Here is a 17,959-nt window from a genome sequence, read left to right as displayed (position 1 = left end):
AAACTAGTTTATTTGTCGGTGAATCAGTAATGAAGACATCATTACAGAACCGGTTCATATAACCGACGAGTCGCTCGGGAGAGATTCCTGTTGCCTACGGTTTTCTCAGAAATATGCCATCGTGTTGTCACGTTAGAATTCGCCGACGATGATCATATGTTTATCTATATCAACCACCTCCGTTGTTGCTAGTATTCATTTAAAATTTTATTTATTCTCAAGATATCAAGATTCAGGACACAACAGATAACTTAAAAAATAACCTAATAACAACAACTCATATATAAAATTTCAAAGTAAAGTTCTGTTTGAGATCTAAAATAATTTAACAGTCATTCATGTTTTAAAAATACTTAAAAGTGTCAAAATAGGCCTAGAAGATATAAATAATATAAAAAGAAATGTGTGTACCCTTATGAAAATCCTTTAAGTAACATTGGAAAGGGGAGATTTAAAATATTTATTTACTCGGAAGGATTTGCCGTCAATTGAACAAAAATCACCGGAGCGATAAAACCGAGGCCATTAATCATGTGAAATAAATTTTGAAACCCTCGTATTACATGCATTGAATAGAACTTCACACAACAGCCGCGCAGATAACAACTTTCATTAATAACAAACACAATTATTGCCTTGTTTATAAAACAATAATAAACTCTATAAAGCATTAATACTATAAATTAAAAGTTAACGAAAAAAATCTTTTTATGTCATTGAAAATTGTCTTTTATAAAAACTCGGTTACAAACTCTAGCTAAAAAGTAGTTTCAAGATATTATAGTAAGTCTGTCTGATAAAGATAACTGGACCTTTCCACCCCTTTCTTAGTCCCTTTTTTGAGGCTTATCTATTTAATTCATCTGCGGAGTCTTTCACGGCACGATCCCTGACCGCATTGAGCGAAGAAAGATATCGGTCACATGACGGCCGCCCGACCCAAAGATTGGAGTTAAATTTACCAGAAGACGTTTATTTATTCGCTGATAACCACGATAATAATCTCTTAGGGTAACTGGATAACGATGAATGATTATTTACTTACATTTTAATGGATTATATTTTGTGAGTTGGAAATTCGATTACGTTTATTAAATATAGGTAGATAATAAATGTCGGAAAGAATAAAAGGTTTAATTTATTAATTAAAAACATGATGAATTTAGAATTAGACGTTCGAAATTGTTTTATATTATGGATAAAAGGTGGCGTTATGCAATCGTTCGTCTTGCAATCCATAAATATGAAATCAAAATACAAAACTGCGACATGCCAAAAGCCCTGTTGCATCGATGCGGTGCCATACGAGGTGTGCAATAAGCCATTACCGACTCGTGTAATGGTCTTCGCAACCATTAACCGACCCCATACGGCTTTTTTAATGTAAACTCCACAACTGTTATTTTATTATCCTGTATGTTGATGTTTTTTAACTTCACCATTGTATCCCTTATTGGTTTTATTGTGTTGGTAACAATAACATTTTCTATTATATCGTATAGAGAGATAAATTATGTTTCATTAATTTTATAACTTCTTGTGTGTTTGATTTATAAAAATGTATTTGAATGGCTCGGTTATTTACGTAAAATACTTATTATGAATTACAAGATTTGATTATAACTAAAAAATATTCATTGAACAATTAAATTAAGTTAAAAAGATTTCAATATTACTTATTTAAAATACAATTTCGAATTTTTCACCCGTAATACACATCAAAAGAATAAAACTAAAGCTTATTTTAAAATGTTTTATAATAGATACATTTAAAATTTTCCCAAAGTAATGCCGTCGCAGTTCTTGGTTGGAAGATATTCATAATAACCACTATACATATTGACGTAAAATAATTTCTTTACAGATAATTGAAAGATATCTACCAACGATTAGAACATAAGTGTATTTTTGTGTTATTTCATTAAAACAATACAATGTGTGAATCGCGGACTTTGAGTTTCTATACCGTTGTGGTTCGGTGGTTCATTTTCGCGCTCCTCGGCTTGGAGTGGCAGGTCAACTGTCAAGTATTACAGCAGACTGCAGAAGTTGACAGTTCCTATAATTTCTATTACGAACAACCCTGTTGCAGTGGATCTGTGTCCAAAAGCAAATACCACGTCAGACATAAACGAGGTAAGATTTACATTATAATATTTCTACATACATGTTAACTGACACTAAGAATCATTGTCTTATTGCTAATACAATACAATGTTAATTATTACATCATCTGGAGAATTCGAAAGTAAATAAACCAAAATCTTGAGATTTAGTAAAGCGTACTTCAGAACATAAAACTTTTACATTTAAATAAATCAATTCAACTAAATCTAGTTATCCGCTTAAACTTATAAATTACATGAGAATTAATCTGTAACACGTTAACTCAGTACGACAGTTTCCGTGAACTGTAAGACTGTTTTTTAATAGTAATCTATTAATAAGACAACACGATTTGAATGTTTAATCATAAATAATATTCCAACCTCACAAATCTTGTGAAATCTATAGGCGATGTTCCGGAAAGATGCGTTTCCAAGTCATGATTCATCATTCATGATAATACTGGATACCTCAAACGCACACATGCATATTTGATTGTGTTTGTAGGACCTTCCTTGTGTGTGTAAATGTAAATACGCACACGTGTCTAACACTAACACATGCGTAAGACTTATTCAAGGGTAACACGTGAGATAGGAACATCATAAATTTTGCAAGTGCAAAGGAGATGGAACGATCCCATTGTTTCATTGCCCTCGCTGCAATGAAGAGAGAACATAATACAGTTCAAGTTAATGTTGCTCTTGAAAAAAAATTGCAATGTGTCATGGCAACTTGTTAAATATATTTTACTTTATGTAAAACATAATTAAGTTAAGATGAGGAAGTAAAAATTACAAATTTTAAAAAGACAATTCAATTTCATTGAATTTCATCTTTTACCTAAATTTAATATTACTTAAATTCTATGTTAAAATAAAAACATTTTCGGCGAATGTAAATTAATTTGTAACAATTATTTAACTAGGCAAATAGTTCGAAATGTTTTCGCTTAACTGAGGTTTTCGAACCAAAAAGTAATTTAACGATAAAATAGTATTAATCAAGTACCGTATTTTTCCAGAAATATACTTTACATTTAAAAAATACTAGTGTATTTTTCTGTCCTTCCCCAAGCTAAAATAGATTTTCGTGTAAATTTCTACCGCTTATTTGATTACATACGAAAAATGTTATACAACAATTTTAGCTTTGACCGCGTTAGTGGACGTTTGGTCATCAAGCCACAATATTAATGCGCAGTTTACCGCTTCCATTAAACATTGCGGCTTTAAACAGTTCGCTGAGAGCTTAATGAATGCGGAAACTTGAATCATTAAGCCTCGTCACACTTAATGAAAATCCACTGCGAATGAATCACATGCGTTACCTGAATGAAACGGTCAAGGGTCTGTGTATAAAGTCGTCAGTATTTATTTAAATAAGTCGTTTAAAAAATTATGGGTACACCACATACTTTAAGGTGTAACGAACTGTTGTGACCATCTCCACCATCCACATTTTGTGTACAAAAATATTTATAGATGTTTGTTAGAAGGTATCTCCAAGACTGCTGCATTGATCTCGCTGAAATTTGGCATAGATGTAGAACATAGTCTGGAAGAACACATAGGCCGCCGTATTAAAATCAAGTTCTTAATATTATTGAAATATCAATCTGATGTTATATCTGCATTATTACTAAACAGCTGTTTATCAGAAGAACTTATTTATTTTCAAACTCACACAACAAAATTAATCCCCGCTAAGTATTTTTGGATTCTATTAAACATCCCTCTCATCGTCAAATATAATTGAAGAAGATCGACAGTTCAACATCAAGGGTACACGGTTCAACTCGAACGTCATGAAAAGTGTCAATCACGAAGGTTTCCGAATAGCAAAACCGATTATCGGGCATATTAAGTCTGTTATTGTTATCGACGGATCCGGCCAACGGACCGTGAAGTAGATTAGGGACATCATAATATGCCATATTTTCGCCGTCAGCTGCACGCATCGCATGCAAGCCTTCACAAACGCTCTATTTTTTGCAGTTATTAAATTCTACATTCGAGTCACGGAATTAATTTTTTTACCCTCATAACAATTCATTTATGGTTCCAAATAAAACTACAACGAGAAGTAATTGTAGGACTTTATATAAGTAAGGGTGTGGTTAAATAACTTTAAAAGAATTCTTCGCTAGAGTGAGCTCGGACTAACATCAGGTCCAGTTTATCATTAGCGGAGGCAATGTTTATCCAGTTGTCTTTAAAGTACGTGCATTAAAAACCTGTGAATAGCCTTAAATGAAAGGGTGTCTACAGTCTTTATGACTACATGTCCGGCATTTTTATTCCGGTTATGAATGAGACCCATGATAAACCTGTTTGTAATAAGAGATTATTGAGAAGAATACGTATTTTTGTGAGTGACCTGTGAAAATAAAATTAAAAGCAAACTAAGTCCTTGAATCACGATTCTCTCATTACACCATCATCTTTTTAACATCATCCGCTTATTATACCCAAGATGTTAAATTTTAAACCATGTAAGGTAAATATTTATAGACACATCGGATTTCAAAGTCAAAATGGCCTAGGAGTCTGAGAGGCAAATGTCCGTGCTAGTGGTGAACAAACAAAAAGCGTACGACGATTTGAAAGAAGGCGCTCGCTCAGCCGGGCAAGTGAAAAGGGTAAAAAGAAACGCACAATAAGCGAAGGAGGCAGCCACGTCCGGCGCTGTCGAAACTTGTACGCCAACCGCTTTTACTAGTGACCATGTCTTTAAACCTAATACGAATGTTAGTTCCGATGACTATTATTTTAGATTGTTTGAGAATACATCTAAGTTAAAAATAAACCTTTTAAACTTTATTTACTTATTTTAATTTTTCATCTTTTTTTTAAATAAATAAGATTCTTTTAGGAGACACTACCATAATTAAACCTTTTAAGAACCTGTGTAACTACTTGAATAATGATAGGCAATAACTATTTGTCCCGTGTACGGAGTTTATCATCAAAAGAGACGACAATAAAAATAATACCATCGATTTCACAGAGCAAGTCACGTCTTGTATATTGTTTCTTTGCGGACGACGTATTCAAACACCATGTAATATAAGTCTAATCGAAGGAGCACGTCTTCCGTGTCCCGGTGGGAGATGACATTACTTATTTTATCCTCCGGTGTACCGCAAAACATTTTGTTTGAAATTTGGTCACGTAGCGGTGAAGCGAAGGGTGTCCCATATCGTATCTCCGGACCATTGCGATCGTCCATTGTATTCTCACGAGACAAAGGGTTAAGGACACGAAGGCAGCTAACCTTCGTCAAATGCTTTTTGATAGCGAACGCCTAGGTATTTGCGGCCGATCGGTTCGTTTAACTCAGTAGCATTTGTACGATTTCATTAGTATGCCATTTGTACTTCCATTCCTTTCAGTAGTTAAACTACCAAGTACACTTCATTGTCTTATTAGCGAAGCCCCAGGAATAAGCAAACATACAAATTAACATGGTTACAAAACGAAAACAGAATAACCACTTAAAATCGGAGTATTCAAAAGTTTGCATTGGATTTACAGCACTCTCAAAGGTTAACGCGAGCAAGCCGACGCAACGGACTGTTCAACAAATAATGCTTTTGCTTATTCTTTCGCCTTTGAAATGCGCTGCTGCAAAATTTAGTTATTCAAATGTTGCTTTTGCTCACGTAAAAGGGTAAAGCCAATCTGAGATGTGAATTTCGCTTCCTCGAAACTGCACCAAGTGATGTTAAGATTTTTATTTATCTCATTTCATTACTAATTACAACAAGAATGGGTACTGTAAAGATGAAATCTTAGTATTTATACAGCGACAATCATTAAGCATGAGAAAATGCTGTATAACGGTCCGTCCATTGGTTGCCGTGAGGCTAGCGAGAGACCTTGAACTGTGTCAGTCTCAAAGATTCAGGTTAAGTCCACTTGGCGCTAGTCAACCGTTGTCAATGTCATTCAAATGCCAATATTGTTAGTTTTCAAGGCTAAATGAATTGAAAAACTCTTTACTACCGATTATTTCATTGGTAGGATTGCTTTTTCTAATAGTATAATTGCAGCGTCCGTTTTCTCTGACAAGCAGTAATGCTAAGTCAAACTATAACGTGTTAATATTTCATGCCAATTATCGTAATTTGATTGATTAATTCAAAAATTGTTAAATACTCGTATATAAATAATAACCACCAAAAATGAACACTTTCTGAAATATGTCCTTTATTCGGCCAATTTGATGAACAAAAAAAAAACAGAAATTTCTTCAATCAAGTTCCTAAAAATACCAGTTATATTGCAACAAATATAAAAATGTAAACCAGTTAACTGCTTTGCGTGCACTTTACATTTTTGGCTACATGTAAATTTTTGTTTGAAGAGAAGTATTTCGATGTGAAGGCGATAGTGTGCGCCGAGTCGCAGGGAAACAATGCGTGCTTTGACCGGCCAACATTCCATTAAAATAAACTATAACCTAGAAAAAAAATGTGCCAATTCATTCGGACCTGCAGCGCGAAATGTAAAACATTTGATTCGAATTATGCAGTCGAAGTCAGTGGGAGTTACATTTACATTTAAACAACGTTGTTTAAAGTTAGAATTTTACTCTCTATTTCCTTCTATTTTCTCAGTTATGATATTTATTGATACTTTGAATTTCGTTTCGGGATACAACTTTAATATAATTTTTAAACATAATAATATAGTTTTCTAGTACTAAAAATTTCAAACAAACAAGTTAATGAGAATAAATCCTTAATAAAAAAGTATTCGTAAGAATTTTTATTAGATCTTGGTATCTTAGACCATAAATATTTAAAAAAAAACTATTAATCATGAGGGTTAAACATAACGCAAAAAAGATTCGTGCAAAACAAATCTGTAGTTATATCTCAATACAGAATTGCAGTAAAACTATATATAAACAGTAACACAATAGTGTAATTAAGCAATTTAAATATAAACACTACAATAATTGATTCAAAATTTGATTCATTATACAAAGCCAACAATGACACTGTGCCCAGGGCGAAACCGGAATTATGGCGATAACCTCAACTTACGTGAAATGCTGTTGTGAATTAATTATATTATTTTAATTTTGCTCTGATAAACGTAAATGTGTTATTGGATCGCAATTCGTCAATTGCTTTATTGATACAGGTAACGTGACTGGATTAAAGAGTCACTCTTTTACATAATTTCATTATTGTTACATGATTTATCGCTGTGTAATGAAGCTTAATTAAACAGTATTTTATTAATGTCAATGTTGTTTTTACGTGTAAATGTGTGAGTGACTCACAATGAAATAAGGTTACTATAATTATTATTATATTTTTTATTTAATTTAATGTTTTATTTCGAATTATATATTATTTAATTTGTAAAAAAAAGATCGTCGTGTTATTTTCCAATAACAATTCGCAAAGCTAAAATGATTACCACAAATCTCCCGTTAAACCTCGTCAAAGAATTAAAGTTACAGAGGTTTTAACTCTCAAAATATAAGCAAAGCAATGAAATCCAAAATTAGAAATGAAAGCATAGTTTCCACAAATCAACATTAACGTTAAAGGTTTCGGAATTAGCAAACAGGAAAACAAAGTTTTACGCAATCGTTTGCCTTAAACGCATACGAGCTTTTCTCTGCTTTTATATAAGCCTTTGAGTCATTGACTTGCCAACGTACTCTATGTATTACTCTGAGATTTACTAATAAAAACATTAAAAGTGTTAAAGTGATCGTATGTTGCATTTAATTTTTTACTAACATTGTGATATGTTTTTACACAAACTTAAAAAAAAATAGCAACCGTTTAGCTGATACAAAATTTCATCTCTATAAATAACAATAATGGTTTTAAAGATTTTAATTCCGGCACCTTTTATTTTTAAATTTAAAAAATTTGATTAAACCTTTAAAGTAACACAGAATAATTTAAAAGGCAAGTTCATTAAGCGAGCACCGTTCAACAAAGTACAGCTTTTATCGCTTATATCATCTTTATGGACCTCGTAACTCTACACCGGAAGACATCTATGCATAAAACTTTAATATTAGCCGCGGAATATTATACAAGAACCCTTCTTAGACAGAGCTTAGAAAAGCATTACCACGTTGTAAAGAATTTAGTATCTTTCATAGCATTTCGTATGTTTGAGTTGACTACATTTATATGCGCAGTTTATTTCCAAATTTAAGGTTCGCTTTACGATCTCGGAATGAACGCGGTAAAGCTGATTTAAGTTTGGGAGACAGTGTGTGTTGACAGAATGGCGGCAGTATAAAGAACATAAACGATACGGTTGACTGTTCAAACATCAACATTACTTTATGTTAGAAATATTTCTAACTAATGCTCTTAGAATTATTTGCTTATAAGGCTGGGATAGAAGAATATACGAATCACCAGACTTCAAAGAACCTTTGATGGATATGTCTTGCAGTTACTCTCGTTTACTACTGACTTACATTGTTAATAGAGACAAAGTAAAAATTACTACGGACAATTGTTGGAATTTGGTCTTTCGCGGTATAAGAATCCTCTTCAAGAAGTGAACGTACCTATTTCCAAAAGGACGACGACGCATCTGCAGATCCTCGGGTGTTGCAGATGTTCACGGGTTGCGATGATAATTTTGTTTATGCCGTTGCTCGTTTGCCCGCTTCTTTTATAAAAAAAATAGTTGCAGTAGTTTCAGAATACGGACATGAAAGTATTTTGAAATATACGACTTCCAAATGGTATCTCATAACTGAAGATATTTTTCTCTTTTTGGAATTTTTTTATGTGACGTTAGTTCGGTTGGTTTATAGCCTCAAGAAGTACAAAAGTTTACAGATTGAAAGATAATTAATTAATTTTGTAAGTAATTTACAATCCATCACTCTAGCCTATAAGGTTTATATCAAATTACATTTGCAACGGACAGTCCCGTTATATTTCGTTTGTGCATAATAGAATAAGTTTAATTAGTTGCCAACATCTAGACACCTTACCTAGCATTAATTAAGCTTTGTTCTCGATATTTGAAGTTGCTATTGGGCTTTGTTTATTATTTAAATCTAAATTATTGCTTTGCTGAGTTCTAATTGAAATTAGTTTCAAACTATTTTCAATTAACTCAAGCGCTATTTTGTGCTGTCACTTATTTTAGTTCGTTATATTACTTCATGTCTATTCTCGACAGAATAATATTCGTATTAATTGTGTTTTGCATTCAGAAAGCGAATTTAAAATCAGCATTGTCTGCAAAAACGAAAAGGTGTTGTTAGAAAAAGAATCTTAAAAAATTCACCCACAAAAAAAGCAGTGCGCTTCAATCAATAAGTACATTCGGTCGTTTCGAATGCAGTCCGCGCTTGTCAAAGGTAATCGGATCCGTGTTGGAGCGGCGTTCTTTTGTTTTCGCACTTATACGCCTTTAGTTTGTTTTGTTCTGTAATTCAATACTCTCGCATCTCGCGCCACTATTGACACTTCATGTCAAAACAACAAAGCTATTACATGGGACACACGAAAAAAATCCTGATAAATTAAAGTGAAAATAATATTGCCATACGATGCTGCAAACACGTGAACGGGTAAAAATCTGTTCATAGAAGTTTTTTGTGAATAAGAGAAAACAATTGACAACTTTTGTAGTGTTTTCATATAATGTTCTTTTAGATGTTAACTAAACTTGTCAATTTTTTGCAGTTCTAAAATACAGTAGTATAAAAGTACACTAGAACATATTCTATGATGCTAAATATCGTGCACTTTATCGATAAAATCATTCCATATGCGGAGACTAGAAATGCAACTACACTGTGAAAATACTTTTAGAAAGTTTTCATAAAGGAAATTGATAGATAAAAATCTCCTATAAACTCTTGCTGAAATGTCGTTTCGCTTTACGCCTTCCATTTTTAGTACTTTTAAATTTTAAACTATCTTATTTTCTTGCATTTTTAACTGTTTAATTTTATATTTTCAAATATAGAATAAGTTAAATCATAATTATAAGTTAAATAATCATTAAACTTTTACGCTTTTTCTTCTTCGCCTCATATTTAAAATCCTAAATTTGAATCATATTTTGCCTTAATTCATACGCAAATACAAATTATATGCAAGTAAATTTTACGACTCTTGTTGGTTATTGAACATTATTATAAACGGGACAAGATTAAGTCCATTTGTACTTGCAGTAAATACGTTCTGAAATGGAAGTAAAGCCACGCGACTCATTAGCGAAACACTTTCAACTCTGCGTCATGCAATACAATATACTGCCCACTAAATTATTAAATTCAATGAGCGTAGTCCATGAATAATTTTAAGCGTACATTTACGAGCGTCCGTATTCTCTGATATAAATCGTCTGTTATCAACCATAAAACAAACCGCGGGATTACCGATTTAAATTCGTCGATAGCGAAGCAGTTAAAGGGGCCTTTATAAATTAACGGCGCCAATTTCCCTAATGACATTGTAAAAGGTAACTTTACGATGGTCGTATTCACGATTTTAACGATATGCGACACACAACATGTACAAGCCGCAATCATTTACTTGCTATATTGTCGACGTGCTTTGTCATTTATTTTGACTCAATCAACCTTCAGAGACATTAAAATTTTAAGAAAAAAATCGCCGACTTCATAAAGAAACAATTTCAAACACAATGCACTAAAAAGTATCAAAAAAATGTCATGAAAACCTTCGAAAGTAAGAAAGTTCCTTCTTCTTGTCTTTCTTGTAACATGTCTACGAGTAAATTGTATAATTATTGTTATTTCGCAGTCGGTGTCGGTCGAAGTAAATAAGTGACATTTTATATTTGAGATGTCATATACATAGTTACTTTTATGTCCCTACTCCATCCCTCCATCCATCTAAACATTCTCATTTATAATATTAGTAAGATATCTTAAACATAAACCTGATATTATTTAATTGATAACCTGAGCTGAACTAGTTTATATTCTTCGCCGTAGTTCGTATTAAATATTAAATTTAATTATTACGAAAACGTGACAAACATCTAGATAATCATACTAGTCCACATAAAATAGTAAGTATTCATCTAGATGATATTTCATATTACAAAAAGCTATAGTTAAGCAGCATATTTTATTCAAACATTTTTAAATTAATATTTAAAGTTTAGACGTTAGAAGTTTATTGTATTACAAATCGACCAATCAGTACGATAACAAAATAAACACAAGGAACCTGTCTATCTGAAAATTAATTATAGACTGCCTGTAGCAGGTGTTCGCCGCGGGCCGAAAACTGTTTGAGTTCTTGTCGTGTACACTGCTTTACTCAAGTGTTACGACGTCAGACGATACGAATGTACTTTATCCGACTTTACTTAGATCCATTGCATTTCATTGAAAACATCTTTACAAATAATAAACAAATTCTTTTCAAGGCCAAACTTAGAAATAAATTTTAAATAATAAAATGTACAATATCAAATTAGAAACGCGGATGTAAAGAATTTTGTTTCCTAAGTATTTTTAATATTAAATTTGCAATTTAATATTACGCCCATTATAAATTTAATTTTGACCCGAGAATCATAACTGTATGGAGTAATGATGGAAATGAATCCCGTTCCTTCATCAAATTAGAGCAGTCCCCCAAACAAATAGGTAACGACTACGCCCGCTGTTGGTTCCAAATTATATTACTTTATTGTTATTCTTTTTTTTACTTTGTTCCCCCAAACTAACGTAATTGGCCCAGGATCACGCTACAATAACTATAAACTGCGCTATTGGATTGGTTTTGTGAGTTTTATTGCCTATTGTATACACACAATATGTTTCCTAAGCCATCAATAAACGATCCATTGCTTATAAAATAATTTTTCAAACGAAAATGAAATGAACTTTCATATCACCGTTATTTCACAGGTATACAAAGTTCGTAGAATGAGTCTACCGTTGCAATCCATGACAGTGTTCGCTAGATATTATTGAATAGATAAAATTGTAACTTCGTAAAGCAAGAAACTACGACTATTTAAAACATATATTATGTAATTTTAATGTTCAATCTTAACTAATGTATACCTTTTAAAACATTTTCACTTAATTCAATTAAACTTAAATTAGTAATCAAACTAGGCTTATCACGCGTCAAAAGAGTCTTTAAAAATGACTTACTTACTTAGCCGAATTTAAGTTAGAAATTTTAACTTAAACAAATGACAGACTTATGTGCCATAAATGGCGCGTTAGATATTCATTTTCCTATTCACCTAATAACTCAACCTTAACACGTGTAGTTTACGAAACAAAGCCAGCTAATTAAAGCACTAAGTAGGTTATTATTGGCATATTAATATACTGGACGCGGCTTTAATAGTGATATAATGAAGAGGTCATTGTTTCCCAGATCATGGAGCTTAATGGAGACCCGATCGTGACGCCGAATCGTATATCGAGTGGACGATCAAGCGTCCTCGATACCACATGGCAATGTTCGCACGTCCAACTCTAGTGGGCACTACTGTGAAATCAGACCGGTGTCCGAAACAAACGTCTAGCCTATCCTGTCATCGGATTGGTTAATTGAAAAGCTTCGACGTTCAAAAAAGTAACTCATTTCTATAACGTTGTCTCATTATTCAAATGAGCATGTTATATTTCTGGATTTGGATGTCTGGACGTTTCGTATATATTATAAGAAATTCGTCTAACTTTGAAATCGGATACAAATGAAACTCTTATACAAAGATTGGTAGATACTTAGCATCAAATACCCAAGCCTAGTAATAACTAAACACTTCGTAATTGTTTTGTCTTCTTTTGTTTGTTGTAAAATAAATAGTTTCTATTTTTCCTTTGTATGCAGATTTTAAACCTAAATTATAGTACTTTAGTGATTTCGGTGGATTTGTGGAAAGCGCATATTTAACAGTGAAGCGTTATTCAGTGCTCTCGGACAGCCGTCAATTGTTTAGATTATCGCGTCCACATCGACATCAAGTATGCGTCGTGGAACTAACACGAGTGAGTTTGACAACCGGGCTCTTTGTTTATCACACTCAAGTAGACCGTAATGTAGTCACTACTATTCATGGCCTATTGCTTTTAGATTTCGGTAATTTAGACTAATTTTAATTTCAGTAAAATCCTTTAACATGGTAAAAATTCCAGTCTGAGTATTTGCAACCTTATTTTGTAAATACAAAAATGGAAAATGTTATCGTTTTTTTTTCAGTATAAATACGAGAGTCTATCAGTTCTACTTATCCCTTTTAATCCACTTTTATTAACGATTTTCATTTTATCCTCGGACTCGGATATTTAAATGTAAATACAATTTTCCCGGCTCGGACATTTCAAAGGAAAAGAAAGAAAGAAAAAAGTGGAAAGTATAACCGCTGCAGTCAATTACAAGGCTTAAAAATATCGTTAGCATTATTCTGTGGTATTTAAAAAAAGAAGGGTTCTCAATCCTAAAAATCGCTAGAAACAACTTAAATTTCGTTCGGCTTAAAGCCGTAAAATCTTTGTTTTTACAAGAGGATTGCCACTCCGCTAGCCGCTGAATATTTTAGGTATTTTGTTAATTTCCAAATCCTCCTTTTTAACTCGACTCGAGTCGGAGGGAAGTCGGCATTCACCGCTAACAGTTTCATGATTAATGACTGAAAACTCTTTGATGGCTTTTTAATTAGAGCTAAAATGGGGGTGTTATACTGTGCTCCGCCGGTTGTGGGCAGGTCGTATCGACCACTGTTATATTTCATACAAGGGGGAGATCAGCTACGAATTTGCAAGTCTAATAAATTGCGGCTTATTATCCTAGACCTTATTGGCACAAAGTTTTATCATTTCAATTGGTACAGTTAATATTCTATCTCAACTATGACATTGTTATACATCAAACTATAGTTGTACTTATACTTATACTTAGTTTCGTACACCATCTCTACAATATTATTAATGAGAAAGTTAAGATGTATAGATGGATGGATGGATGTTTGTTAGAAGGTATATCCGGAACGGCTCAACGGATCTTGACAGAATTAAGCATAGATGTAGAACATAGTCTGGAAGAACACATAGGCAACTATTTAAGTTTTTTTTTTATTTCGCGCAAACGGAGTTGCGGACGATAGCTACTTTCTATAAGTACGTAAGTGTGTTTACTCATCCCAAACATAAGAATCGAATTTCTAACTTTGCATTACAAATTTATTTCCTCCTTTCAACTTGACTTTCAGATTATTGCCATTCTTTAGTGGAAACAGCGATTAATATTCAATATGAACAGCCTATTTGAATGATTGTTTCTGCAGGCCGCTTTATAAATCGAGATCCGACCGTCTGTCGGCTCTTTACAATTACTAAAATGTAAATGTTTAATTTTCTCCTTACATTTAATCTTTTACTTTGTATTTAACAAATTAAAATTTACTTGTTAAACTGAGAAGGCTTAAATAATAATTTCAATAAATTTATTATTCATAAAATTTACGTTAAAGCAAATATGTACTGTAAAAATACCTTCAAGGAAAACGGCGTACAATAAAATGTTATTTCTTAGATATTTCAATAATTCTGATTAAGTCGAGACTTTCTTTTCTAAAGATTTTATGAAAGTCACGGATTTCTCATTGAGCTTACGAAAATATTTCCATTACTAACGTTGGCACATCGAAAACAATGACTCGAGGGAAAGTTTACTAAGCAGCCACTTGGAACGTTTAGGACAAACAAAACATTTTTATGAGGGTCGGATACCGTGGATGAATTTCGAATACTTTTAAAGTGGTAGAGATCGTCTAGTCAAGTCATTGTCTTATTTGAATCAGAATACAGCCCTAGTAAAACTTTAACCTCGAGGTTTGCTAATTTTCAACAATTTCAACGTTAATTTATGTATTTAAAATATCACAGAACAATGTAAAAAGTTGCGTGCTCCCGTCGGGGCTCAGATGTGCCGTCGCGTCGGGCCGATGAAATATATGCACGTTATTAGAAACAAAGTTTTAAACTCTACATAATCCTCTTAAAATTTGATTTATTTCCAATTTAATTTGTAAGCTTCTTTACTTGTTTTATTCAATACGCTATCCGAAACGATTATTTTGCATATATCTCAAATTGTTTTATTTCAGTAACGAAGTCTGATTTTATTAGCGACCAAATAATAATTAATTGAATTAAAATTCTGTCTTTAAATAAAAAATTAAAGACAATTAGACAAGGTTTCAATTACATTTTAGTTTAAAACACAACCCTTTTATCGCACATTGATATTAGACATTACAAGAAATCATGATTATGCATTGTCTTCCGTAATGTGATCTCGACAACTAAATAACAAAATACTTATACCGGAAGCAGTTTGGTTGTTACATAAAAATTTAAGAGTAAAAATACTCTTTCTTAACTATACGTTCACGTCCATAATATCAATCACCGGCGGTCTAAAGGTTAAAATACGTGTTTAACTAAACAGTGTTTAACTGTATTTTTTGAAGTTAAAACTTTTATTTGGAATTAAGACTTCGTGTTAAGACTGGAATATTATTTACAGTGATTTAGTAGAAAGAAAATGATTTGAAAGAATCTTATCATTATTTGAAATGCTTAACTTGAATTATATTAATTTATATGCAAATAATCATCATCATCATCAGTCTGTATATGCCCACTGCTGGGCATAGGCCTTTCCCAACGCTTTTCACAGTACGCGGTCCTCCGCTATCCGCATCCAACGACATTCCCGCCATGTAATATTCTATTTATTTCTTAATTCAAATATCGTAAATATTACGAGTAAAAGAAATAATTAAATAAACTCAGTAACTTGTAATATACCTTTTTATGTATATTATGTCTGTACGTCCTTACGCTTATTTGTACATCTAAAGTTTATTGATATACCTATTTCTTTTACCTTTCCATTACTCGACATTCCTTCTTCTTGAATGAGCCGAACGAGAAATATATTTTTCGGTCTATTTATTAATAGAGGTCTTTGATCGATAACTTGTTTCCGAAACGGAATACAGTTTCATGATTTTTTTTCTATAAGCAAAATGATATCGGGATTTTTTTTTCAATATCGTTTATTTAATAAAATTATGTAAGACATTATAGAGTTTATTACATCTAAACTGTGAAAGACTTCTCAGTTGCTATGTTATGTCACATACCTGCCAATTATTTATCCAGTTGAGTTAAATTACGAGTAACTATTTTTCATTATAAATTCCACACACATTCAACATTAAATACAAATTTAAAAGTACATTTCATGTAAAATGTGTACATTCCTTACACAAATAATAAAATGAGCTGTGTTTATTCTGAACAATTAAACTCACATTATCTCATAAAATATGAACAGGGCGAGTCACGCGTTCGCTTCGTACCGAGTTTGGGCTAAGCTGCTAGCAAAATGTTTTCCTTTCCGAACTAACACAAAACAATTTCTCACAGAGTCAGTGCTGTCCATTCGGCATCCGAGCAAGTTTAACTCCAAACAATAGTGGAGCGGAGCAACAAAGAAAGTTGCCGGGCTGCGGTGGGATCGTGTGTGGACCGACTTACAGATCCCGCCGTTTGTCCTCTACTTTATTGTGTGTAAATATAAGGTATTTAACACAAGAAAATAATTGTGCCTAAAATGTCAAACATCATTTATCTTGGAAATGCAGAATATATATTTTTTACGTTAATGTACAACTTTACCCATGTACTGTGTAATAAATGGTTGAAATCAATAATATTTTATTCGGTAAACTACTGGATAATTCAATACACTATTCAATTATAGTAGTAAAATGTCATAAGTCAAGTTAATATTAATCGACTGAAGGTCTGATAGAAAAATAAATATTCCTAGGAGAAGTTGGGACGTGACTAAAAATTTAATTCGGAAAAATGCTACAAGAGTTTTCACTCGGCTCCGAAAGTGTATGTGTAGGGGGTTGGTGATTTATTTGCGGGTATGAGGCGTGAAGCAAATGAACTGGCCGTGTTGGGAGATATACGGCAGGACCGCGCCGTAACTAGGGGGGTGTGAAGTGAGTGTCTTAGATCACACCGACCGAGGCGCGACGCTTAACTCGGATCATTACAGGATCTGTTGCTTCGCGGATTTGTTAAAATACTTATACGGCTCAGCGCTATTTAACATGTAACTTAACCTTATCACAATTAAACACTTTGTTGTATTATTTTGTGGCTGTTGTATTAAGATGGGAATCTTCGCCTTTTTTTGTTTAAGTCATCTGTTCAAATAATACATTACAGGAAAAATGCATTGTTGTTAGTTTTGTCCAAATGTAAGTTAATAAATAAATGTCTAGCTACGTTTTTTTTAGAAATAACCATTTTAGTGTAAAAGCTTTAGTTCGATAATCCATAGTCCAATCCTCCTTTTCGCCAAACTGTCATCGCCGACTGGCGATTAGTCAAACTCCTAAGTGCTGCTTCTCTCTTGTTTTTCTGTCTGCGATCCTCGGAAACTGTAATTTATGCGACTTAACACTTCCACTCCCAATTCGAAATTCGAAATCGCCGAGTATCCCAAGGCAAAACCGAAGCTTTATTTATGGAGCGCCGAGTTAAGTTTTAAACTAAAAGTTGTGGGTGCAACGGACCGTAGACTTTTTGCTCTAACTTGTTATTTACCCTCCCACCGGAATACAAATTCTGTGTGTGTGTTTTTATCTATATGTTGGCACGACACATGTTAAAGTAAAACCAAGCCAACTTAATTAAAAATTAACAGTTATTAAGTCATTATAAATGGTTTGTTAAAAGCGGACAGATACCTAAATTATATACAAATAAATATGTAACCCTTTTTTGTATATTCGTATAATGGTCTTGACAA

The 17,959-nt window shown here is 32.8% G+C and overlaps 1 protein-coding gene across 1 annotated transcript in view; it reads left to right on the top strand.

The window, feature by feature from the left end:
- The first annotated feature begins 1,868 nt into the window (after positions 1 to 1,868).
- Positions 1,869 to 17,959, top strand: part of LOC106711289 (semaphorin-2A) — an 81,732-nt gene continuing 65,641 nt past the window's right edge. Inside the window, exon 1 of the mRNA XM_045680855.1 lies at positions 1,869 to 2,136. Within this exon, the coding sequence (XP_045536811.1) occupies positions 1,935 to 2,136 (202 nt within the window). The 5' untranslated portion in view covers positions 1,869 to 1,934. The remainder of the gene's footprint in view (positions 2,137 to 17,959) is intronic.

The sequence above is a fragment of the Papilio machaon genome, chromosome 14 (genome assembly GCF_912999745.1).
Source record: "Papilio machaon chromosome 14, ilPapMach1.1, whole genome shotgun sequence".
Lineage (NCBI taxonomy): Eukaryota > Metazoa > Arthropoda > Insecta > Lepidoptera > Papilionidae > Papilio > Papilio machaon.
The sequence above is the reverse complement of the archived record's forward strand: the minus strand, read 5'-3'. Positions and strand labels throughout refer to the sequence as shown.